Below are 27,544 nucleotides of genomic sequence, written 5' to 3' on the forward strand. Positions count from 1 at the left end.
AAGAGTTGTGATGCAGCTGACACTTCAGGGGCTGCACGAACCCGGGGAAACAAATCTCTCTAGGCTCCCTCTGCAAGCAGGCGAGGGGGAGTGACAGCTCCTGCACACTGATTCAGATCCAGCATTCGCCTGGACCTTGGTTTGATGGCCCGTCCATCCTTCCTTTGTATTGAGGTGCGTGTCTGTGCAGAAATGTCATGGTTTGGAGAACAGACCCAGCCAAAAATAGTTCAACAGCACAGCACAGTAAGAGGGACGGGGCAGTAGCTGCTTCAGTTGTCAGTGCTGTCAAAGAGTTGCTGTTTCAAGGGGAAAAAAGAAGAAAAAAGTGTCAGTGCTAACGTTTCTTAATTACAGGAACCTTGAGGAGTTCATCTGTATGGGGTGAAAGCTGGTATTTACAAATAATTTCCTTATAGCTACAATGCATCTTCAATGGGAAGAGAAAATTTCACGTGGGATTTTTCATGTGGACTCGAGTGAGTAATACAGGCTTGATTTGAAACAGCCTTGATTTATGCATCAGGTTTGATTGTATCTGGAAGATTGGGGAGATACTGTACGTAAAGTAGCATTAGAGTCAGTATATCTTGTGTGAGTCGGTAATAAAAGCACCTGTTTTGGGGTGAACATTAAATTACATACTAATTGGGTTTGGTATCCAGAAATACACTAAACTGAATTTTTGTTTCCATTTAGGCAAAGCTTTAAAGCACTTGGTAAGACTTTTGGCATCTGATTTATATAGCATCCCAGAGCAGAGCAAATTCTGTTGATTAGAGGTCATTCTGTTCATTATGGCTGATGTTTGAGCATTTGTATTGCATGGAAATAGACCTCAGGCAATACAAATATATGTCATATTTTAAAGATACTCATACTACAAGAGGGGGGTTGCCAGGGCGTCTTGTAAAGACTCAGTGGTATAGATTCAATGATTTACAGTCTTGGACTTCAGAGGATCATTATCCTGCTATACGCTGCTGCTGTGGGTAATGTGTCACACCCATAACATCACACTTACAAAAGAAACAAGTACTCTTAACCAAGGTACAATTTTTCTTTTTTTCCTCATGCATTTTTATGGATTAATGCAATTTTGTTGTTCATGTACCCTAAGATAATCCTGTATGCCGTATCTTCATTAAAAATGCATATTTTGAGTTAGATATTGTTGCCCTTACAGAGAGCAAATGCTCTGTAGAAGATTGCTAATTATAGCAGAATGTAAAGAAAAATTCGAAGGAGAAAATGGAAAGAAAAAACAAAAAACGTCTAGACTTAAAAATCTATTTAGGTTAAGAAGCTGTAACAAAATCCAGAAGATCATTCATACATCATTTATCCTTGAAGATTGTTTTCTCTTGTAGTTGTTCCATGTTTTCCCTAAGATGCAGGAAAATGCTTGAAATGCAGCAGCAAACGCATCCAGTAGGCAGCGCGTTGTGGTTTTCTTCTGTGATGACCTCCACGAACTCCATAGGCAGTTATGAGATCTGACACTTTTTCAGTTTAAATTGCAGAACAACAGAGCAAAGTTGTGTCTGTTGGGAGATGCAATAATTAAGATGAACTGGTTAGCCTAACGTGAGCTAGAAGGGGCTATCCATGCCACTTCATCCTCCTTCCTTAGGTTTTGGGGGTTTTGTTTTTTTAATTCTCATGAGAACTACCCATAGCTACTGTTGTGTGTTTTTTTTATTTATTTTGTGGGAGTTCCTAGCTTATTTTTTATGATGTAGGTGACAAGCAATGCCTTTGAGTCAGCAGCGATGGATGGTGCCGTTAGTTTGAGCCAGTTTTCCAAGTCTTTATTTACCCTGTTGAGAAAAAAAAGAGCTCAGGTCCTGCGTCTGTAGCAGTGCAGGTTGCTTTTAGATTCTTTATTGTTCGCATCACAGCTTTTTCGTGTGTTTCCTCTTACCACTGATTGGATGATGTTTATGCTTCACCTAAGCATCAACATCTTGTAATAATTTTCCTTCTGACTGAGGAACTTCAATGACTTTTTTTTTTTTCTGAGCTTGTAGTTTAGTTACTGACTGAGAATATCCTTGGAAAAATACAGAATTCTCTCAGAGCTAACTACATAAATTCTTCTAGTTTGTTCCCACATATCAGTCTTCACTCACCAGAAATTTGTTTGTTGTAATCTCTTATACTTGCTTTAAAATAGTTTGCTATTAAGAAAGCAATTAAAGCTTTATAAATGCCACCCAAAGTAGTTTGACCCTGGGAACAATACCAGTTCTTCTGTCACGGCCTTTTTTGACACCAACTTCTCTTAGCAGCAGTCAAGATCAACTGCTGCTTTGCTGTCTGTCAATACGGTCAGAATGCATACCAGTATTTTATCAAGTGGTAAGTTTGCTAGCTCAGTCAGCCTGCCTTTGGAGGGTGTTGAGTCATATGTCCCATATTAGGTTGGGGGAAACTATTTTAATCGCTCTCTTGATGAATGGAAACAACTCAGGAGTCAGTGACTGATGAATGCTGCTGAGAGTAGGGGTGAGGGTTTCAGCCCCAGGCATAGTCTGGATGTGGTGGAAAGGAATGATGGAGAAAAGACGAGGTTTTTTGTTGTTGTTTCTCCTCTCACATAGGACATCAGGCATCTTCATTTTTATCTTTGCCGATATCAAAAAGAATCTCTTATACCTTCAAAAAGTGATTAGTTAATTTTAAGATGCTTCAGTGATGATTCAGGGCTGTTCTTTGCTGCTCCAGACTTTTTTGTCAAAAGTATCAGGGACTGTTTCTTCAAATTGGTTTGAGTGTAGGCTGCATGCTTCTGGAGGATAATTAAGGCTTTCAGGTACCAAATTTTTCAGCTGTCATGTTCATAAATTTTGTTGTGTTAGAGGAATCTGTTAAGTGAATATTGGGCCCTTCTCATGGGCAAGCCAGGAGAGCAGTGAGAACTGATCCTAGTCCAGCGGAGAACAGTACCAAAACAAATTCCTCTTTCTCCAAAGGCCTTAAAGCATTTCCTCTGGTGAGTAAGAACAAATCTTGTCCATATAAGTTTCCAGATGACTGCTCTTACTGAAAAATTAAAAAATAAAAAAATCTGGAAGATACCACCAGTCACAGCACCTCTTGCTGCATCTCTTTCCTCTGATTTTTTCTGTACTTGTAGATGGTTTTGCAACAAGACCATGATATGCTCCTCATGAAATCTCTTATTTTCTGTTGCAAAAGAATATGAACGTATGCTTACTGTCTTTAAAAGCACTTAAGGTATCAGGTTATTTTGTAGTAGATAGTGCTTTTGAAGTAGCACTTCATGAACAGATATTTCTGAAAGTATCAGAACTGATTATTCACTTGAATGCTTAATAATATCCAATATTTATGAAAGAAAAAAATGTAAAGTTGTGCTTCTAACTCAGCTGTGTTGCAGAACGTTATTGTAATTTATGGGGAGTCATTAAGAAGTATGTATCAAAACATAGTATTGAGAATTAAAGATGTAACTGTAACGAGGAACAACGCATCCTGGCTTTCATTTCTAATTAGGTACTGGATTGTGTGGCAAATAAGGTACTTAGTCGTGTGAAGACTAGATCTTACTAGCTCCAAAGAGCTAATTAGATTTTTTTTTTCCCAATAAATTATTATTTAGCAAAGATCACTGACCAGTTGTAACTTCTACTTCAATCTTTATCCGTTCCAGTACTGCACATTGTTGTAGATTGCTTTTGAACATCAGACCATTAACTGGAGAGCTCTGCACTGATTTACACAGCTGCTGATGACTTCTGCAGCTGTATATGTGGAACATACTTCAAACTAACTTGCAACCTCTGGCCCCACTCACTTGATCACAGTGAATTAAAGTACATGTTAGATTTTCCATAAGGAAGGGAGTTTTGTGGGCAAGATGGTTGAAAACTTAACAGGTGAGAGAGAGAAGGGGTTAAGGCTGGATTTCAGTGGGGCTTCTCACATCACACCTTGTTCTTCTTTCTGCTTTTTGCCTATCCGCTTGCTGCCTTATTTCTGTGGAGTAATTTTCAGAAAAACAGTTCTCTAGAATTCACTCTTGGTTTGGTTTGTTGTTTTTTTTTTTGTGTATTTTTGTGTGCCTTAAATCACAAAGTTTTTTTGCAAATGATGACTTAAGTTCCTGAAGGTTCTTTACAGGACAATCCTGATAGCACAAGTAAACAAGGTTGCTTTCTCATTTGGAGACCAATATGAAGTTCTGGACCTCTGTGGTTACAGGATAGTATGATTGTCTTGAAACACGAGCAACAGACTACTTACGGATCTGTATCTGTCTGCCAAGAACCTGTAATTTTTTTTATATCCCCTTTGGATCTGCTTAAACATTACTCTTCTGGTACTAATGTGCGGGATATTTTTCTGGCAGACCTTGATGCCTTGCACTCTGCTGTGCAATATGTTTTATGTAAAAGGAAACTAAATTGTGGTGTTTGCCTTCCAAAGATGAGTTATCTTTTTTAATAAGCTTCCTTGATAGAAGGATGTGTAGAAGCTAACAAATCATACTTGTGATGCAGCTGGTGTTCATTTCATTACTGAAGTTAGTTTCTGTATTTTTGTTTTGGGTTATTCACTTGAGAAATAAAAGGTAGGGGCTGTTGTGTGTAAAAGTATTTGGTTTTGGCTGTAAGTGTTCCATGAAATTCTCTCTTCACTAGCTTGTGATACCTGTTTAATTTACAAAAACTGATACAGGTCACTGATGAGACTGTTCAAGGGATATGGCAGGAAAGTTTCTGCCTTGTTTAAAGTGGAGGGAGTCTATCCCTAAGCTTTCCTGGTCCATCTTACCTCATTACTAAGACCCATGAGTGTTTAATCCAGCAATTTCTTTTTTCCACTTCATTAATTGGAAGCCCAAACTGGTTGGTGTATCCCTGCCTATAGGAGAAGACTGGGAGCCTCTGACTGCTAAATGTTATCCTTCAGCACTGTAATTGGTAAAGACATTTGACAAGACCTTTAAAATCTGAGGTACAACATCACATCTTTCAAAATTTCCATGGTAACTATTATTGGGGCTCCCATTTTTTCTAATTTTACTTCAGTCAGACTGAACATGTCCAATGGTTTCATTTAGAGCTGGTAAATGTGGCTGGGAGTACAAGTGCTGGCTGTCTGGAATAGATTGCTCTGCCGTCTGCCACGTGCTGCCAACACATTCACAGATTTTTACTGGAGGCATTAAGAATTAAGATGCCTTTCATCACCTACAGCCTCAGTGCTTTTTTGAAAAGAGACCATTGCATCAGAGGACTACGACATCACGCTAGTGTCCTGTAGTTCCATATGATACTGCAGAAATGTTGGGGCCACTTCCTTCAGTTTATTTTCATCCTGTTCTGTTCCTTAATGCTTACTGGGCCATTGTGGTATGCGCAGGAGACTCCCCAAAGGACAGGAAATAATGCATTTTTAATGTGATTTTTTTTTTCCTATATTAGTGGCTTAATCAATCACATAATTGAACAAGGTTTCTTGACCAAATTAGCTATCCATTTCTTTCTGTTCATGTACAGAGCAGCTTGCCATGGTTAATTTTAGGTATTTTACTAAAGCTTTCCTGAGAAATAGTTTGCTGTATTCACAGGGCAGAGTTTTAGCAGTTCAGAGGCACGTGGCTTAGCGTGCATTTGAAGAGGAACTTAGTGCAACACCGAGCGCTGGCTTTCATTTCAGCAGTTGAAAGTCTCATTTGTTTGGTGAAGTGATAGGTCTTGATTATTCTAGGCAGTAAGTCTCACTGTCACAGCTGTACTTCATGTGCGGTCTCGTTTTCTCTCCTCTTTTTAAAAATAAAATGTTATAAGCATATCTGGAGTTTCCTATAGTCATATGCAGGCACTTTCATAGTACCTCTTTTTTAATCTAAGTCTGTTTGTAGTATTGAGTGGAGGTCACAGGAAACATCTCTGTAGCTGAAGCAGTTAGTCTAGAAGACGAGTTGATCTATGATAGCTTACTTCAACACACACACTCTGGGTTTTTATATCTTATATCTCATATCTTCTTGTCCTCTCTGAGGACAACCTCAAGCTAGCGTTCTTCATTAACAAAAGCATATGTTGTGGGTTTTTTTTGAGTTAGGGAATGATCCACAAAGGCTCTTGCCATCATGGCTGAGCAAAATGTTTGGATATTTAAGGCAGAATAAAGCAGTCTCCTTGCTGTCACCCAAAGGCACGATCTCGTAGGTATGCCCAATCGTGCAGAAAGTTTGCTGTGAAGCACGGAAACTACACTTCACTCCATCACAATGGGAATGTTGCTATCCTCTGCTGATGGTCTAGGAGTTTGAAGAGAAGACCTGAGTCTTGGCCTTTTTCCATCTGCTGAAGTAATGTCTTTTAAAAAAGAAAAAAATGTAATCCTTCACTATCTAATTTTGAATTTCCACGTTGATTTCTGCAGCATGTGCTATGAAATGGCAGATTTCCATCTAATTTTCAATTCCCATCTTACCCTACAATACTAGTGACTGTTTTATGGGCTGGAAGGGGTAACAGTCAGACTGAGGACCATTTCAAGGTGGCTGCTTGCCCACTCGTCTTGCCAAAAATAGTGAAATCACTATTCCTTCTCCCAGCGCAGGGATGATGAAAGCCAGATTAACTTCCTCAAAAATCATGCTTTGTGTTGTCAGAGCAGTAATACCTTTGCTTTCATCTCTGCGGAGTGCCTGCACTTGAGAATTAGCTTCAGCACTTGAGAATTAGCTTCAGTTATCTTGCTTAACTCAATGGTTTATGATTTAGGAATTCAAAAGGGGGGAAGCATGTATTTCGTGCTCTACTAACAGACTCTCAATATGACATCTGAGCTGGCAGCAAATGAATGGGCCAACAAATACAGTTACTGTGTAAGAGCAAGAATTTGATCGCATCAGAACTCAAACAGGCTTAACGTGGGGTGGCTTTTATTGATTTTTATTTATTTGCTTAGTTATTTGTCAAGAAAGTTTCAGTCCACAGGCTATTTGTTTAAGCCAGGTAATTTCTCTTAGGAAAAATGTTTTTCTTACCTCCTTGGTTAAGTGGAAAATTAATTTTATGCTTTTAGCTTACCTCTAGTATTAGATTTATTTCATTATGTTTACTTCAAATATAAATTATTGGTCCTTTTAATCTTATTAAAGCCATAGCAAAGAGGTGTATTAATAATGGAGGCTTTTTTCATCCTATACCAGGCAAAAACCCTCATTCTCAAGCACTCACTGGTTGCCCTTATATATATTTCCTCCTATCTTTTCTTTTTCTTTTATCATTGCTGATAATATCTCCTTGTGTATACTTGTTGGATAATCTAAAGCTATCCTGCAGCTTTACATTGATGCTTCCTTATACTTGTTTTCTGGATTTGGATGCAAACATCATTTGGTTAAAGCTTTGTCCTTTACTTGCTTTTCTTCATATTTTGTTGGTTTTTAAAGAACTGATATTGGGTAAATCCAGTGATCTTTGGGAGGGGAGATTTTTGGAAGCTAGAGCACTGGATCTAGTGGCAGGAGGAGTTTCCTCTGCAGTACTTCGGTTAAATCCCTCCTACACTGATGGTTACTGCACCATTTAAAAACAAAGCAAGCAAACAAAAAATGAAAGCCAAAACAAAATTGCACGTGGAATGTTTCAATTTTAGCTTTCATTAATTATTCTTACATGGTAATACATTCCCCACTAGCCATGTTAGATGGCTCTGTAGCCCCCAAGAAACATCCCTCCATTAACTGACTGCCTTTTTAAGACTGAAGTATGAATGGCAGAGGGGAGTATCTCTAAAGGGTTCCATTATCTGGGATGTGAGTGTGGCATGGAAGTTGTCATATCTTCAGTTCTGTAGATAACGCATGGATTTAGTAGCCGCTTATGCTTTAAAAGCTGAGATTCTCTTTTATATCGTTCATATCAGTTGGGTTTCTTTTTCCTGCTCCTTTCAAAACACAAGATATCGTGTCTGTTTACTCAGCTGTACGCGCTGGCTTCATGAAATAATGCCTCATGCTTCTGGCAAAGGTGGTGGGGTTTTCTTCTGGGTTCATGGATGTATTTATGACAAGTTTTAAGTGAGTAACATTGCTCAACTTCACTAGTAAACAAAACTTTCCTGAAAATACTTATTTTTAAAGCATATTTGATTTTGGTGAAGTTAAGTGAAGCAGAAATATCTAAGAGCAATGGTCTGCTCCCTTGAGCAGCGTTCCTGCACTAACTCGAGATGACTGACCGACTTGAGCAATGCATTTTGCCTCTGTAATTGAAATACACTGTTTCCTTTTTTACTGCAGTTAACATGTTGGGTTTTCCACATTTCCTAGAAGAAGCTTATAAGAGCAGCAGTGCCAAGACAGCCCACGTTTGTTAGCCTTTTATTTTTATCATCACTAGGGGATAATAACAGTTGCCTACGGGAGAACTACAGGAGCGGGGCTGAAATACCGGTGCCGCCCTGCTATTCCTGCTGCATGGCCAGGGCTTGTGTCACCTCGTTTAGTCCTCGGTGTGCTGTTCCTACCTGAATTTACCCAATTACTTTTGAACCTGTAACAATATTTGATGCCATAGCATGTAGTGCAAAGCTCTTCCAAAGCTCAACAGCGATGCGTTGTGTAATGCATCCCGCTGCTCTTTCACAATTTGCAGTCTTCTAATGGCATGCCTCGTCCTTTTAATCAGCCCTATTCATGGTGTTATATTTTTTTTTTTTTTACTAATAACTTAGAAAAACTTTATCATTCACTTCATTAGTCACTGAGGCTGCCAAGTCTTCATTTGTTTCATTTTACGTAGCGCAGAAGCTCGATTGTTCAGTCGCCTCTCCTCCCTTTGCCAGTCCTGTCCTGTCTTTTTGAGACAAGGGAAAAAGCACGTGGTATGGAAGTCATACTATTGATTGAATGCAGTCCCAATAACTAATTTCTAATTTCTCTTTCCATTTTCTGACATTTGATGTGATTTTTTTTTTTTTTTGGACTACTAATGAGCTTGGTGCTGACACCATAGGAGCAAGGACTTAGGGCTGGATGAGAATAATACTCATAAGCAACCTGGAGCCTGACACTGCACGTGCTGGGAGACACCCACCCACTTGCCCCCTTCTTGCATTGTTTTACTCTGCTCTGGCAACAGGGTTCCTAACTCTGTCCAAAATAAGGTTTAATCCCTCCTCCTGTTGCAAAAGGACTAGGCTTTTCTGATGCCTTTTTTAATATATATAATGAAAAATGGTACTGTGAAAATGTTTGTGTCATTCCTATAATGAAAAGTGAAGAAAAAGGCAGGCTAATTAAATGATTACAAGATGACAATATTTAGAAAACTTTGGTTTTATTTTTGCCCTAAGGCTAATGATTTCTTAAAGATCTCTGATTTTGAAGCATTCTGCAGGCTATCCTTTTTTTCTATGAAAATGGAGCAGAACATAGGGTGCTAATTAGGCCTATTATAAAAGATGCTTGCCCTGGGTTGATTGTGAAACAGAAAATCAAGAGGCAGTAGAGCATGACGCATTTGGAACTGACACTATCGCCTGCAGCGTGGACTGCATTCATAGATCATATGTTTGAGAAGATGCAGCGAAGGGGGCTGAGGGACGCCTGCACTTGTAAAATATTTAGAAAGAGGAAGAAGAAGAGGGGCCCTGTTGGAAACACCATGTCTCATACATACGTTTGGCAGTACCTGTGGCCATGAGGCTGTGTCTGATGGTTTTAATTACAAGTACAAAATCAGTGTTTCCTTTGTGTGGCATTTTTGAGCAGTGGTGTTTTTTGCTACTGAAAGTCTTTAATAGGAGAATGAGATCCTGAAATCTTCGATTTAATCACAGCCGTGGTTTTTAGGTTTGAATAACATACTATAGCATCAAAAATACATCCTTGCTAATTACTAAGCATATTTTAGGAATGGTATAAAATTGAAAGAACTTTAAGAGCTACTTGTAAATGATTTGGAGGTTAAAAAAAAAAACAGCGGCAGGCGTGTGTTGTACTGCAGTCATGATCTTAACACTGGTCTTAAAGTTTGTAATAAGTGGAATCATAATGAGAATGTCTTATTTACTTTCAGCTTTTAAATTTATGAGACCAGTGTCTTTTAAACTTTACTACTATAAAAATACAAGACTCTTGGAATACAAAGGTATTTGCTTGGTTTTGTTTTTTGCAGGGCAGGTTCAGTTACACTGTAGAAAGTTTTCAGCATTTTTATATGACATAAATAGATGAGTTGCTCTATGTAACTGTTAGTGGTTTTCTTTCACATTACTTAAAATAGATGCAGGATTTCACAAATACTAAAAAAACAAACAACAACAAAAACACTTCATCTTTCTAGGAAGATATAAAGTCTAATTGAAAAAGGAGAAAAGTAGATCCAAACCAAACCAGGAAATAGTTTCTTGGGTCACTGGAAATTCTGCCCCATGCAAGAAGCAAACCTCTTGGCATGGGAGATGAGTGTTATTGCAGAATCAGAATTCAGATTTATCTTGGATTATAGAAACCAATTTGTTACAGTTTTAAACTGTATTTCCCTGTATTTTCAACTGTTTAAACTGTACATTCTCTTCTGATCTATTAAATGTATGCCATACTTGTAACTGTTTGCAGGAATTTTTAAGTTTAACTGTATGTTTTTTGTTTCTAGATCGTGCATTCTCTATAGAATGCCTTTTTCTTTACAGTGGTTTCCTTTTAGATGTGCATTCATGACCATGCCTCTCATGTCTGCATGGCAGAGCTCTTCAAGAACACAAAAGAAATGGCTGTAAATTGGAAGGAGTTTTCCAGTGGTGCCTTCTGTGGTGGCTGCCAGCACACCATCATTTCCTTCAACAAAGGCAGAAAGGCGGTCATGTGCTTTGTTCAAAAGTAAAAAGAAACTGCACATACAGAAAGTATTTGGAGAAAGTCATACTTTTGTGGGGCTCAATTGAAATTCAAGACAAGTCCTGAAATGAAGCAAGTCAAGTAAATGAGAAATGAAGTACAGAGGATGGATTAAGCACAGCTATGTGCAAATTCCCTCATAGTACAAAGGCCAGGATCATACGTATCTGTCAGTGTGTGCTGTATTTACAGCTGGTTTAGGGTTGTTCATGTGTTTTTTTTTCACGTGGCCGTTGTTTTTCTCAAGTGTTTGTTTTGCCTCATGCAAACATGATGTTTGCAGGCACTTCAGGATAGGAATTCCTAGTTGAGTCGTGGTAACAAGCAATGGGAATGCCTTCACATTAGAGGCAAGTAAAGCAGAACTTTTCATCATTTTCCTAGAAATTATTCTTCTCTATTGGTTTCTTCAGTCTGCTGTAAAGTGTGGAGACTTTTTGATGTAGTGGATATGCTATATTAATGGTTTCCTTTTATTTTAAGATAAATGTTTATTCTCGGTGTTATGTTTTAAATGTCCATTGCAATGGAAATAAGTATTATAATCTTATTCATACCCAGTTAAGTTGTACTGAGGATGTTAAATGAATTGCAGAAAAATTTATTGCTGCTCAGTATTATCTATTTAATGGGCCATTAGGCCTGGCTATTCTCTGTTTGAATATTGTATAATATTAAAAGAAAGCAAATGCATTAGACTCAGTTGGGGCATTATCTTGTTACAGATATTTATGCCATTTAAGGCAATACCTTGATCCTATGAAACTACCTGCTCTCCTGTGCTTTTTTATATACCAAGGCTAAAATTGCATATGAATGGGCTTTTTAAGAAACAGGTCTGCATTGGTGATGAATAAATAGAGGCGTGGAAAGCAATCAAAATGTTTTTTGAGATCACAGCTAAGATTTGAAATTGCTCAGTTATTCCCCGGGGGTAACTAGACTGTGTGGAACTTCTCAAAAATGTGATCAGTGCCGTGGTATCTCATGACCTTTAGGCATTTCATAAAGTCTGCAGCTTTCCAAAGGACCATATCCCTCTGAAGCATGAGGTGCTTTCCAGATGTTTGCCATCCCTACCTGACTTAGTAAGTAGCACTGACCTGACTGAGACTTCTGCTTTTCCTAAATGCAAGAAAAAAAAAAATCAAGTTTAGACCTGAGATGCTTTTTTGATGTGAATTGAGAGGATAGATCACAGCATCGCAGAATGGCCGAGCTTGGCAGGGCCTTCTGGAGGCACCTGGTCCAAACCCTGCTCAAGCAGGGATGCCCAGAGGAGGCTGCCCAGGACCACATCCAGGTGGCCTTTGAAGGTCTTCAAGGAGGAGGAGATCTCTGAGGAGGAGATCTCCAGTCTCCTCAGGTGCATACTGCCTATTGTCCAGAAAAGCTGAAGTGAACTTACTGCTAATTATCAAGGACAATAAAACATTGGTTTTTGAACGTCTGTTCATTTCTGCAATGAATAGGACAACCTTGGTAATAAAGATGCTGCTGTCACTTCCTTTTAATCTGCTGTTTGTGGCACCACCGTGAGTCCAACCTCCATGAACGCTGCTCTCATCACCTCATGATGCAGCTCACGGTGGTGTCGCCCTTCTGCTCTCTAAAGAAATCTCTTTCCCTCTGTTTTGGCGTAAACATGTGGCTTGCTTCTGGGACTCGCATGTTCCTCAGCAGCTCACAGCCGTGTGCAGCCAGAGACCTCAGACAGCACCGAGGTGGGCAGAAGCGAAAGGGTGCGTGGTTTGTGTGCGCCCGGCATCCCGGCAGGTCCGGCTGCACTCGGTGCGGGGGCTGAGGGCACAGTCCAGGCTGCTGTCCAGAACAGATACTTGTTGTTATTCAGTAACTGTTTTGACTTTGGGATAGCAGAGTCATGGATAATGTATCCATCTGTCACTTATTGTAAAGCCACAATTCGGATCTCCTGTTTCCATTTTCTTAGGAATGCTGTGTATTGGCAGTTCGGTCTGCTTATGGGTATGCCTGCGTAAACCAAATGATGTTAGTACCTTCTTATACAACTTCAGTACCCATATAAAAATAATTCTGACATATTTAAGATGTGCTAATACTATCCAAATTTTAGCATTTCTCTAAGGAAAATTACTTGTTTTTATTTAGTGATGAAAGTTTAACACAAGAAGGTATTTACTTAATATGAATAAAATGTTATCCTCCGCTTGCATTGCCCAATTCAGTAAGGCAGAGAAGAAGTTGAGTATGTTCCCAAGGTATAGCATTCTTAAAAAAAAAAAAAAAAAAAGTGTTTTCAGCATTTAGCATTGAACTTTTAGCATTTGTTCTTCTTTGATGTTTATGTTTGCCTAAAATTCAAATGGCTGTGGTCACAGTTGGTGAGGTAGCTGTATGTAAGGACAGTAGTCTAAAGGTTCTCCGTTGCTTCTGTTTGATGGAAATAGGTTTGTATTTTATAGTTTTCTCCATGTTACTAGTATTTTAATGTGGTTCTTCTAAAGGACTTCATTATGGGATCCCAATAACTTTTGTTATAAAGCTGAATCTCATATTTCTGAAATGCTCCTGCCAAATACATACCTAATGCTATCTAAAGGGAAGACGTGTGATAAAAGCCCAACTAACTAAATTCGCTGCAAGTCCTAAAAGTAAAGGTGATGCTGGAGTCCAAGTGCTGCAGGACTTTGGTTCGAATGCTGCGGGACTTGCTGAGCCTCTACGTCAGGCCAGTGCTGTCCTGTGGCAAGGCACGAGGAGGTGAGCGCGTTAGCATACAGCAGCAGCAGCGCTGCTCAGGCAGGCAGACACTGGGCAAAGCAGCAGCACAGAGTCCCAGCAGCTTAAGCATAAGGATTTAAAGACCGAGTGCTACCCAGTCTGGAAGCGTAGAGATTTTAGAAAATGCTTGAGTCTTCTATTTCAGAAAACAGAGATGTATCTGCAGAAAATATATACTGTAGTCAGTCTGGCGTTAGCTTTCAATTGAAAGTAAAGTAGGCACAAGGAGTAGATGAACTGCCAAATAAAGATAGTAAACAGAAGTTTGCCAATGTTCAGCTTTCTACAGTGAGTTTTACACTTAGCCAGATATCCAGTCTTAAGAGAGAGACATTTTTTCCCTCTTTTTGGCTTTACACTGGGGTCTAGGGGAAATTCTTTCGGACAAATAAATATACTTGCGTGGGTCATAATCTTTAATAAGTACAATAAAAGCCTTGGACAAAAGCAATGCAAGACATGATATCAAGGAATTGAGTTAGAAGCGTCTAGAATGCAGTATGTAAAATAATAATAATAATAAAGGTTAAAAAAAAAAAGTTTCAGTTGAAACAACCTAATTTGGGGAACAACTACCAAGTGAATGTATTTCATTTGTTCCACAAGGGAATGATTGCAAAGCAATGTGTGTTAGCTGAACCTGCTAAAAGAGTAAATTCTCTCCTGCCTTTCTGCAAAACATTTCCATTTCAAAGTCACACCAGTTTGGTTTCCCTCACAACTACTTTTGAATGTAACTAGCCTTTCAGCAAAGGAGGAGCAGGCAAGCAAGCACTGAAGGATTGGAAATGATCTATTCTGGCCTCATGAAACCTTCTTGTTGAAATTAAAGGAAGAAAGAAAAGCTTTCCAGGCATCAGGTGCACCAGCTCATCTCAGACCTGTTCACCTCAGGCCTGTTCCTGCTTCTTTCATGGACATTTTACACATTGTGGGGATTTTTCTGTGGGCAATCAGGGTTCACTAGAGAGTAGGCACTGAGCATAAGGAATGAATGTGTGTGCAGCCACACGTCTTACGGCTAACAAAATGTAAGAATTGACAGATAAGAAACTGATTTTCTTCAGTGCCAGTGTTCAAGTTCCAGGAAGGTTGATTTAAATTATATGGTTTATTTCAGCACAGGATGTTTTTAGAGCCATGATACCAGACCTGAAAAATTAATGTTTTATTTTGGTAAATTTCTTTGTACTCAACACAAAAAGTTATCTCCGCAGTTGAGAGTTTGTGCTGTTTTAATAGTTTCAAAATACCAATAACAAACTGTAGATCAAAGAAGAGAGAGAAAACCTTAAAACCTGGATCGACTTGCTTGTTGAATTGCAGCTGGCTATTTACCCTGTCCCGTCATGCTGTATTTAGAGCTAAGGGATTAGTAATGGGACATGAAAGTTTGTGATATGCTTTAGCTTGGAGGGTGAGATGTGCTAAATGAAACATTAAAGAGTTCTTCCGTGCTTCATTCTGTCCTAATGTGAGTTGTCAGTTAATTTTTTTATTTTTTTCTGGAAAAAGTTGAAATGTATTTTATCAAACTCAGTCATTTGTAAATACTTTGAACTAGAGCAATGGCTTTTTTTTTCTGCAGTTAGGTTAAAAATAGTATGTCCTAGGGACAGAGGAAGCAGCTGTGTTAAAGTATCTGCGTATTGCTACGTTTTCAGGATTTCTATTAATGATATAAAGTCAGTTGAAATGACATCCATTACATATTTGTCCAAGCAAGTGGAAAAGCAAAATAAACAATGTGGTGGTAGAGAATCCATCGGAATTGTGTGTGCCGCTGCGTGCCTGTCCTGGAGGTGATATCTGTCCTGTGCCCCAGTTACTGCTGTGATGCAAATACCTCACGCTGAGCAGTGCCTAGACAGTGAACTCTGCTTACCTTATATATCTCCTTCTCATCTTTACTGGCTTGTGCTTCATATGTATGCAGATAAAATAGGCATCTTTTTCAAAACCTTTCCACGCTCCGAAATACCTGGTAGTTTTTAAGATACTTTCTCCATTGAAAGGAGAAAAGCTAGACCTCTTAGAAGATAACTTCATTTATTTCACAACCATAAGTATTCTTGCAATAACGCAGACAAATTTTCCCAACGGAGAGAAGGTAATTATAAATAAAATAAAATTATATTTAAGTCTTTCTTTATTAATTCTTACACTATTAGAATACCAAATGCTACACTGCTACGCCATATGGCTTTTGACTTTGTCTTTGATTAAAAGGTTAGAATTTTTCCCCTGTACATGTTTGTTCGGCATTTCAGCATACACCTTGAGCCAGGATTGCATATTAAGCTCCTAGAAATTAATACAGAATGTGGTAATCCTGTTGTGCACCTTGTTAGCACTTTTTCTTTGTCCTTTTGTGTCTTTTGCTAACCTTTGTTTTCCAGTTATCTTATGTAATTCATTCTGGACAAGTCCATTAAAACATAATTTTAAATGGCTATTACAAAGTATTGTGTTTTATAATTAAATGTCATTAATATTTTAATAATTATTAAAATCTAACTTTTCTATTTAAAAAAAAAAAAAAACAAATCTGTTGTAAGGATCATCTTCAATTTTAGTAATTTATGTAAACTGTTTTTTCTTTTAGTCTTGGATATGGCCCGACATGTTCCCCTCTACCGTGCACTGCTAGAATTACTCCGTGCTATTGCGTCCTGCACGTCAATGGTGCCATTGCTGCTTCCTCTGTCTGGAGAAAACAGCGAAGAGGAGGAAGAACAGCTGGAGTCACAAGCTTCTGTTGGGACCCTGTTGGCTAAAATGAAGACCTGTGTAGATACCTACACCAACCGATTGAGGTAATCATTTTCGTCATCCCTAACCTTTCCTTGGCTGTGTTTTATAATTGATGTGTTAAGAATATAAAAGTGAAAGAAGACTCAGTTTCATATCATTAATATATATACAGTCCTGCAGTCCAGAGTGAGAACATAACATATACTTGATCTAGATTTGTGTTTAATATGCATATTTTCTGTTTTATTATGCTACTTACTTGTAAGCGTAATAATTTTCTGCTGATGAGAAAGAGGAGTGCTGCTCAAGAATCTGGGAGCTTCAAATCTTTCTAAAACTTCTTTCCCTCTTAGGGAGGTGTATGTCTTGTTTGCAGGACTCTGTATTTTCTGCTGTCAGTCTGAAAGCAGGAGCATTCCTTGGAAGCACTTGCACGTGCTGTTCTGTAAAGAATAGAACTGGGGAGGCTGAAACCAAATGGTAGTTTTTACTGGGTTTCTTTTATATGCTACTATGCTGCTTTATCCATCGATAATGGATTCCCCATCAGAGGCTGACTGGTTAGTAGAGGAGCCTTCTGGATTCTCTCATGAAGTAAAAGATTCAGTTTTTATTTGTAGTGAGAAACCTAACTGCAGGGAGACAGCTGAGAATTGTTGACTAGTGATATTGGTTGGTGCTAAATGTGAAAAGCCTGTTTGTACACATGGCGACTCTGCAACAGTTAATTTGTTAATGCACACGTCAGAGGTGAGCTGGGACACTTGAAGATGATTTGATGTTACAAACGGATGCCCTGGAGCCATCCGTGCCAGGCTTTTCAGGTCTTCACTGCCTTCTGAGGAACTTCACATTTGACATTTCTTGTCAGGCACTCTCGCAGTCTGGTACTGCAATTAGAGAACAAATGGAGAAGTGTCTCAGTCCCCCTTCTCTGCGGTGATGCCATCAAGCTGCATGAGGGATGCAGTATAATGTCATCTGCACAGGCTTGTTCTGCTTGTTCTGGACTTCAGCAGACTTTTCAAGCCTGTTTCTCAAGGAAACCCATACAGACAGAAAAGACGTGAGGACAGTGTCTTACAGTAACCATCAACTACTTTTTATGTACCTCCTCTTATAAAATGAAGGCAATAATAAGCAGATTCTCTTTCAGGGAACCTGTGAACCCAGACTCATTGGTAGCTGCTTTTATTCCTTGATGATTTTGGTGTAGTCCATAAAAAAGGCAGTTTTGCTTTGTTAAACCTGTTACCTGTCTCAGGCTGGTTGGGCCATAGATCTTGGACAATAGTAAAATTTAGACCAATCATCTTTTTCCTTTTTTCCTGGTCTGTTCAGTAACAACCAGTACCACCAAATTGGTTTTCCCTGTCAATGTTCAGTCACCGAAAATTCAGAGCAGTCACCGACTGGCTCTGACGGAAGCAAGGAGCCGCTGTGTGCCTCCCAGCTCCTTGTGCCTCTGGGAGGTGCTGGAGTTGGCACAGATTTCACAACTGACTTTTCATCTCTGGATGTCTCCAACCTTCCTGGTTTTCAGACTTGAGGATTTGTGTTGGTTTTTGTTTTAATGGATGAGTCAAGTTTTTCTGCCCAGACTGTGGGTATTAGAAAAGCAAATTCTGCTCCAGTTCAGATTTCCATTCTTTTGATCATTTTCTGTCTCCAGGAATTAACAGGTTACTTGCTTTCAATATCAAGCTGGCTTGTAAAGAAACAATATTCATCCTTAACTTAACTCCATGGACTTAATTACTTGTGAATTTCTGGAGTCCTTTTTAACTTTGATTCCTAGTCTTGCATATCAAGCATGTAATACGCATGGTGGGAGAAACAGAATTAGGAAGAACAAGTAACATTTCTTTATCACAGAATCACAGAATTTCTAGGTTGGAAGAGACCTCAAGATCATTGAGTCCAACCCCTTTATGTTGGTAACCAATCCAAGAAACGTCAGCTTGTGCTTTGCTGGCAAAATTATGTAGATCACAGTATATGTAATCTTAAAAGGAAAAAGAAAAGAAAATCATAATTGACCTCTGTGTAATCAGTTTCCAGTATAAATATATGTGTAAATCTCTCCACTATGATTACTTCTGTTGTTGTTGTTAATCTGGTCATCTGTTGGACAGCCTCAGATTTAATGGGCATGAAAACCTCTGTCTTCTCACGTCACTTCCCGAAGCTGAAGTCTGAAAAGTTTCTTTGTCAGAATGGCACATGACCATTGCTATTTGTAAGCTCTTTTTATTTCAGCAAAATAAGATATGATATTACTAGTTCTTCAGTGTTAGCTTAGGATCTGAAAACTAAGAATAGCTCCTCAGGCACAATCAGTATTATTTTAATAACTTACAAATTTTATTTTAAATTTATTATTGGTTCAGTTACGTATCTATATAACTTCCTTGTGTTATTTTGATATATCAGCTCAAAAAAAATACCTTGTCTTTCCCTGGGTGGTTTAAGCATAATAGTGTTTGTCTTTAAAGCAGGGTAGAGACAAGGATGGAAACACCAACAGCCTGAACAGCCTGGAGTCATTGGGGTGGAAGGTTTTAATTCTCAGCCTTTTAGCTGAAGGTTTGCCAGCAACATAAGCAAGTGTTGGCGTGAATTTCTTAAATGGGACAATCTGCTGCCCTTTCTAGGTCAAACGCCAGAAGAACAACATAATTAGGGGATCTGCTTTCAAAGACAAAATTTTCCTTTATCTGAACAGCAGCGCTACTTGCTTGTCTACGAAATGTCACTTACATGTTGGAACAAGACTGTCCACTTAGATCGAGGGGGACAGTTCGGTTTTGGATTCCAGTTAAGCATTTGGTTTTGTTTACTTTCAAATGCCATAACACTATGGGAAAATCAGGAAACCTCAGGATAATGGAGAAGACGTTTAGGTATGAGATGCTCATTCCTAAATTTGATGAGGCAGGTAGGGTAGATGAGGCATTTTCCTTGCTATGGCTTTTCATTGTCTTCACTTTTACATTGCGGAACTTCTTTGAATAACAGTGCATTTTGCAAACAGTTTCCTTTCTAATTGGATCCTAAGAATCCGTATTTTTTATTTATTTTTTTTTTAAAGACAAAGCCTCTGTCACTTTTTTTTGATGTACTCTCAAGGTCTTGTTCGGAGTTAATGGTTGGTTGCAGGGACCAGTCCTGCAGCCTTTACTGGTTTGAAATGCTTCAGTTTAGTGTCTGTAAATACAGTGCTTGAAGCCCCAAGGAGTATGGGGATCCACCTCAGAGGAGGCTGCTTGCTTTTGTCAGTGCTTTATTTGCAAAGGCATATTCTCTTGCTTGTTTTGCCTAATTTTAGTAGATGGGTCTAAGAGTCTGTGGATTACTGGAAGGAACATGCGTATTTGGTGCATGTGGAAGCCTATGGAAGGTGGGGGGCATTAGTGCTGCCGTGGTTGCAAACCTTTTCCCAGCAGAGTGACCGTCAGCATAAAACTGAGTGGAATTGCCTTACAAGCAGCATCTCTACAGTACAGAGGGGCTGAGCGGTTCGCTGCCTTTACTTTGTGAATAATTTGATAAATGTATCACTCCATATTACCACGTTTACCTCTAAGTACCTGGCATGAGTGAGTAACTATAAGTATTGGCTTTAAAAATTAAAGTTGCCTTGGGAGTGTATCGTTCATTATTCATTTATCACAGCGTGAAAAGAAGGCTGTCATCTTCCAGCACAAGCTAAATTAATGGCTTAAATTATTAGCATGTACACTGCTGTCTCTTCTAGCAAATATATTAGTTACTGTCATCCCTTTAAACACAAGCTGACATGAGTTTGTCTGCATTTCTTCAGTGGTTGAAAAGCTGCAAAGGGAAGGTTTTAAGTCCTAAATAAATACTTGGCTGCTCCTCCACTCTGAAAATTGTAACATTTAGATAAAGGTTTGGCCTGCATCAAATAACTGAGACATTTTGCTCCACGCAAAATCTTGGAGGAAAGGAATACGTGGTATAACAAAGACTTATAAATATTTTCTAAAAATAGAGAAAATGTACAGCAAAATAGTTACACGGTTATATTTTCTACCCTAGTTTATTATTTATGGATATTATTTGGTTTTGTTTCTTTGGAATACCATTGAGAAATTTGTAATTGGAGCTCAGGAATTTGATAATGCTGCTAGTTTGCCTACATACATGAATTTATATGCAGGCTGCTACAGTGCAGGGAAGACTTGAAGGATCCTACTGCCCTTATCACTTCTATGAATGAGGAGATGAAATACCAAAAGTCAAGTTTTTTGGGAAGAGCATGTGCTATTCCCAGCAGCTCCACATCTCCAGCTAGAATCTTCTTGGACTTCTGAGGTGCTTGTGTATGGCGCACAGCTTGGAGAGAGCTCGCCACGGCTCTGAATCCAGGCAGGATTGCAGCAGCAGTACTTTAATGTTTTGTTTCTGAGACTAAGAAGGAGGAAAAAGCTGGTAGTCTAAATTGTAAAACCACAGGGCAGATGAAAGCCTTACAAGATAACTATCTTGAAAATAAATTTTTAAGAATGAATACTGCTTTCTGTATCTGGACCAATTACATTTTCATTGCTTTTCGGGCATCTTTCTCTTCTATAAGCCAGTTGACATTTCATTTTAACCAAAATTTCTCCAAGGGTTCTGTAGCAAAGAGCTTAAGGATTCTACATCAATAGCAAGCAGTACTAAATCCGTACACCTTACTTGGGACTGATGGTTGTAGCATGTCTCTGATGACTGTCATGTCAGGTATCACTGAGGTTTAGTGGACTTAAATATACATACCAGACCTTAATAGGCTATTTAAAAAATCTTAGACTAGATTTCCCCAAGGGAGAAGACAGCGATAAGGATTTGGGAAAGTGTAAATGGGAGAGGCAGCCGCTGCTTCTTTTTCTTCAACTGTTTCTTAAACTCTGCACTGTTTAGCTTTGATGCTTTCCTCCTAGCTGGGAGTACTTGAGAGTTCAGTATTGCTTGAAGTCAGCAATGGGCTGACATCAGGTTGGATTAAATCTAGACAGGGAAACTGGACCATGCTGCAGTAATGAAGGTTGTTATTAATGTGCTCTAGGGAATTCTCGTTTGATTAGGTATGGTACAAAAACTTTCATTATTAATGTAATCACCTCTATTGAGTACTTTATTTATGCATGTTCATATATTGAGTTCATTATTTATGCCTGATGTCTGTCTAGATCAAAATACAGAAAGTATATTGTAGTTGATAGTGGCTAAAATATAAGTTTGGAACATCAAAGCATTGCATTGCTAATTCTTCTTGCATAGATAGCTTGGTTTTGCTTCTGGGTATGGTAATGGGAAAGAAAACCAGTGCTTCTTGGCTGTTTATCTTGATTGGATCTTAAAATGAACAAGTGCTGTTAAAATTTTACAGAAAGTGGGGGAGGGGGAGAGGCTTGTTACCATAAAAATCTCTATTAAGTTTTGCAGGATAACAATGTAAATTTGTGCTAGCTCTTAAATTCCCAAATTCTAAAATAGTAAGGTGTTTAAATTGACATTTGAATTTGCAATGCATCAATTATAAATATATAATATAGAAGCCATCTACATTTGTAAGACTTAGAATTATGCTACATTACATTGCTTGATTAAAGAAAAGGTCTTATCTTTTACAGTCCAGAAGAGAACTGCAGAGAGAGAGAAACATCATTTTTAATTCTTGTAATGCCTACCTTGTAGTTCATAGGCACAGTGTGAATTTTGACTAGAAGATCAATCTCCTAGCATTTTACCATGAGCGTATTTTAGAGAATTGTTCGTTTGTTGTGGAATAGGAAAAAGTACCGTATTATCTATTTAAGTATTGACTTTACACCAGGATCTGCATGGGTAGATGAAGTGCACATTCATGACGTGATTTTTGTTATATTGATTTTGGAAGCTTCTCTAACACTTTATGAAAGTGTGCAAACATAAAGTCAGCATGCAGCATAACTACCGGAATTACTAAATGGTTGTAGCAAGAAACTAGTATAGTTCTACAGTGGGCTTTGTCTTCACATTTTTCCTCTTCATATCAGTTGTACATTGTTTGTCAAATGAAGACCGTATGTTCAGTATTGTCACAGCTGATTGCTACATTAAGCAGCATTAACCTGGATTAATTAACCTGGATACCTGATTAACCTGGAGATACATAGAGACATTCCATTTCAGAACATCGGCTTTTACCTTGATCTTTGATATTTTCCTTGTTGACATGCATTCTTAGTACTGTCTAATTTGTTGAAAAATTTTCTCTCATGCTATATTTTTTTTTTTTTCAATATTAATTAAAAAAAAAAAAAAAAAAACAGGTCTAAAAAAGATAAAGCTAAAGCTGGAGTAAAACCAGATGCATCTGATCAAGAACCAGAGGGACTCACACTTTTGGTACCAGACATACAGAAGACTGCTGAGATAGTTTATGCTGCTACCACCAGCTTGCGCCAGGCAAACCAAGGTAAAATAGAAATACCTTTAGAAATACTGTGTAGTGATTATTTGTAATGCGTTCATGAGCAGATAACTGAAACATTGGGTTCAAAGCAAGAGAAAAAACTTCCTCCTGCCCCCAGTCACCGACTACATTTTCAAATGTAGTCATTTGGACCCTTGTGTTAGTCTTAAATGTTAAAACCTGAATATAGAATAATTCAAGTAAGTTGGAGAACATCTCACATGTTTCAGCACAATTAAGTAGTGTGTCTTTTTTCTCATCAGAAGATGAGGTATGTGACCTTCAGTAGTAAGGCTTTTGGTATGAGAAGCAAGCCTTCTGAATTAGTATAAGTAAATGCACAATAAAAATATAAATCATGGATTGAACCTGCAGACAGTCAAACAACCATCTGGTTGTCTAGTAAAGAAAACTAAAGATTAAGTAGCTTAATTAGTAGGAGCAGATATTATCAAGGAGTATATAACCAGCTCCTAATTTTGGAGAGTGCATGAAAAATACTTGCGCGAGTGTCCATCCACACAAGTGTATGTCAGCCTTGCTTAAGAAAAATCATTAGAAGAATCAATAAATGAATATTCATAGTCGCAGTAGTCATTAATTATTTCTGAGCTGAGATAACGATCTTTATTTACTTTAAGCTGTTCAGGTAATGAAAAGTAGTAGTTAGAAAAACAGATTTGTATGCCCTGAGGGATCCCCAGTTTTCAGAATTCTCTGCAGACACTATCATGAAGTGTCATTTCAAGTTAAATAATCCCCAAATGGTTGGAGTACATGTCTCAAAATTACCTTATTAACTACAAATAATCATCACATTTCATATAACAGAAAAGAAGATGGCCGAATACTCCAAAAAGGCGGCTGTGAAGCCCAAACCTCTGTCTGTTTTACGCTCTCTTGAAGAAAAGTATGTGGCTGTCATGAAAAAACTCCAGTTTGGTAAGTTGAGAAGTGTTAATGTTTGTATTTTAGAAAGCAGATACCTAAGAAATATGTAATCTTTTGCAATTAATCCTTTTTTTTTTTTTTTTAAGTGATTAGCTTTTTGCATATGTCACGACCACTGATACTTTTTACACATGGAAAATTATACAAGTCTGTATTTTCAGGTTACAGACTAATGTGCTCATTGAACAAATATGGAACACATTATGCATACACTAGATAAATTCAAGGGACCAGTCACAAAATTCAGTGATAGTGGCCATATTTTCATTTCTGTAATGATTTGTGAGTTTTTCAGTCCTCAAATTCTATTGCAGTATTAGTAGTGTTTTTTTTAAACTCTTATATGAGTTTAGATAGATGTTTGTTAAAAGTATAACTTTTTTAATGGAATAGAATTCAGATCAAAATGTGTTTTTAAAGTAAAATGAACTGTTGTAAACTCCATTCTGTCCTTTTACGAAGCTTGTTATGTTGTATTTGGAAAACATGATGAGAATTGGTTCTCATTTTGGCCATAAAGGGAACGTGCTCAAAAAAATTTTAGAACTACTACTAGTGTCTCATCTAAATAGAGCTATAAAATTATTGCAGAAACATGTTTTACAAATTTTTTGAACTGCAGTGCATTTGCAATCACATTTCTTTGCTGTTGTATTTGTAAGGGATTTTCCTCCCAAATGTTTGTGGAATTGTATGCCAAGAATATGCAGGTAGGAAAGCTTGTAATGGTAGCCTTGCACCCTGACAGCCAAGCTGTAGATTTTGCATTGTAAGTGACTAAACAAAATTAGCTATAAGTTTTTATGATCTTTTAATAACATTGCAACCACCACACAATTAAATACTGTTGGTGCTCTGTTTCACGCTAATTCTATTATTAGCATTATTTTGTATTCATAAGTATCATTGTATGCCTGGTCTGGAGTAACTGGTAGCTTTCCAAATCAGAAATGGTATACGTTGGACAAGTTGCATATGAATACTTGTACATTTGCTGCAGGAATTCATTCAACCCAGCACTGGTAATGCTTTGTTTTCTGTGAGCACTGTTAACTCACAAAATACATATTTTCATGATGCAAATTAACCTTTCCTGATTTTAATACTCAGAATGTTAAGGCTCATCCATTAGTAACTTCACTGTTTTCCTGATGCAATAAAATTTTCTTCTCTTCCAGACACATTTGAAATGGTTTCTGAAGACGATGATGGAAAATTGGTTTTTAAAGTAAATTACCACTACATGTCTCAGGTAAAAAATGCAAGTGACGCCAACAGTGCTGCCAGAGCCCGACGTCTTGCTCAAGAAGCTGTGACTCTTTCAACATCACTGCCTCTCTCATCTTCATCCAGTGTTTTTGTACGTTGTGATGAGGAGCGGCTTGACATTATGAAGGTGAAGTTATTTTTATTTCCCTCTTTCAGCTGGGTGTAGAAGAAAAACCAGAAGTATTTCATTTAGTCTGATCCTGATTTCTCAGTAACTTAGTGGGAGTGGGGGGGGGGTCCATCTACCAACCAAGGACACTTAACTTTTGTTAGCCAAGGAGACTTAACAGGACACGGTTCATTCTTCTGCTGTTCTAAAGTGAAAAGTTTTGTTTTGCTGCTTGATTGTGGTCAAATGGTATCTTTGCATACTACAGTTTAAGTCAATTAAAAGCAGTAGGTATGGAGAAGTACACTGAATGTCTCTGGGCCTGAAGTTTGAAGACAGAATTGAATGAGTAACATGCAATAGGAGGTAGAGTTAGCTCCTTTCAGTTTGCTTTCCATTTGTAGTCTGTCTGAAGAAATGGACATTAGCTGAGAGCTTCACTTACCCAGAATATTGAAGTGAACAGACTGATAGCCTGCATATGATGATGATGCCTACAATGTTTTCTGCAAAGTAGCATGTGGAAATTAAATGTTTCTTTTAACTTAGAAAAATCTCAACAGGGTTACAAATGTAAGGGTTCTTTTTAAAAACTGTCTTCTCTTTCTTACAATGGTAGGTTCTCATTACTGGTCCCGCAGACACCCCTTATGCAAATGGATGCTTTGAATTTGATGTGTATTTTCCACAAGACTATCCTAACTCCCCTCCACTCGTGAATCTGGAAACAACTGGAGGCCACAGTGTGAGATTTAATCCAAACCTCTACAACGATGGCAAGGTAGGTCAACTTTGGTCTTGTGCACAAGGAAGTGAAACTGATTAAACTTGTCTGTTTTTGTTCCTTTGTGGTTTTGTGTCTTAACCATGATAATTCTGAACTTCCAAGATGAAATAGCTTAAGGACGGGAGACCAAAGGCCTTCCTAGTCCAGCATCTTGCCTTTATATGTAAGGAAGAAGTCATGAACAAAAAGGTGATTTTTCTAGAGTGAGGCATATTTTGATTTGGTAAACCTGGCAGTGTTCCCAAATGCAGGTCATCCATCTGGATGCTTTGTGGTGGTGTGGAGACTGGGCTTGCCATCTTACAGCTGCAGCCAGCACTGGCTGCCTGTGGGAGAGTGTTAAGAAAAGGGCAAGTGCTGAGCAGCACGTTCCCAGCCTCCAGCAGTGTAACAGGCCCCTCGGTGAAAACGGTGGCCACTTTGTCCAGGGACTTTTGGAAACCTTGTGTATCTTCATCTACAGTGCTGCATAGCAGTGAGTTCTGCAGCTACCCATTAAGTGCTGTAGTAGCTTCTTTTTTGTTAAAATTCATGAAAATTGGCTCTTAAATTACTATTAATTAAAATACACAGGTATGGGTATTAGGCTGAGAGAGGTGCTGTGCACTCTCTGATTTTAGAGGTGCTCGTTTGTTTTTTTCTTTTTACAGTCAAATGAACAGCCACTCCTGATGTACTGGAGAAAGGTGTTTTGTTCAAGCTGGTCTTCAAACTGAATTGAAAAGCAATGTAACTGTTTCAAATGGGAATGACCTCTTTTCTGAATTATTTTAGAGATAATTATTTTGTAAAGCCTTTATCAGCTGGACTAGACCAAAAATCAAGTAATTTTGACTTAGAAAAATGTTCTTTTCCACCATCCTTGATAAATTAACCAGGCAGAAATCTATTTTGGCTAGCTGAAGTAACCAGAATCCTTTCCATGGGCAAAGTATGCTTCAAATCAGCTGCAACCAAATATACTTGCCAAGTGCCTTGTCTCTCTTGCCATGCAGAAGTGATTTTTCTTAAAAAGAAGAAAAAGAGATTCTTTAACCTCGGTATCCTTTTAAAAAAGAAAATGTAACACTAAAATAAGGATGGAATAACTGTTTTGATTAAAAAATACTAAAAGAATATCAAAAGCTGAAGAAAATTAGGGGTCCCTCCCAGCACTCCAGTCTCCTTGGTATAGTACAGTTCATTCTGAAGGTTCCAAAAACCTAACAGAAAGTCAAGGACATACCAGGGAAATGCAACTATACAAAAAATAAGCACACAGGAAATTTTATAAAACTACAGAAAGTTGTCTGTATGTCTGCTCTGAAGTCTAGACCCACAAAACAGCTTTGCCTGTACCAGCGTAGCATTCCTTCAGCCTTTTTTAATGCAAAAAAATTATCTGTAGACCAACGTTTTTTCTCATTTTCCACTCTTTCAAGGGTTCCCCTTGCTCACTGTTTCAGAAGCTGTCATGTTCCTTTTGAGTTTTACAACGGGTTTTCTTTTAATGCAGACACAGAATGTAATTCAGACTGGAGAGTCATGGTCATACTCTCCTCTAAATTTCTTCTA

General features: G+C 38.2%; 1 protein-coding gene across 8 annotated transcripts in view; it reads left to right on the forward strand.

The window, feature by feature from the left end:
- The window catches only part of BIRC6 (baculoviral IAP repeat containing 6), a 172,629-nt gene that overhangs the window by 134,283 nt on the left and 10,802 nt on the right, over positions 1-27,544 (forward strand). For all 8 annotated transcript variants that reach the window (XM_068676459.1, XM_068676462.1, XM_068676461.1 and 5 more), the window contains 5 exons: positions 16,260-16,470; positions 22,732-22,877; positions 23,706-23,816; positions 25,004-25,221; positions 25,823-25,984. In XM_068676459.1, coding sequence (XP_068532560.1) covers positions 16,260-16,470; positions 22,732-22,877; positions 23,706-23,816; positions 25,004-25,221; positions 25,823-25,984 — 848 coding nt within the window. The remainder of the gene's footprint in view (positions 1-16,259; positions 16,471-22,731; positions 22,878-23,705; positions 23,817-25,003; positions 25,222-25,822; positions 25,985-27,544) is intronic.

This window comes from Anas acuta, chromosome 3 (assembly GCF_963932015.1).
Source record: "Anas acuta chromosome 3, bAnaAcu1.1, whole genome shotgun sequence".
Lineage (NCBI taxonomy): Eukaryota > Metazoa > Chordata > Aves > Anseriformes > Anatidae > Anas > Anas acuta.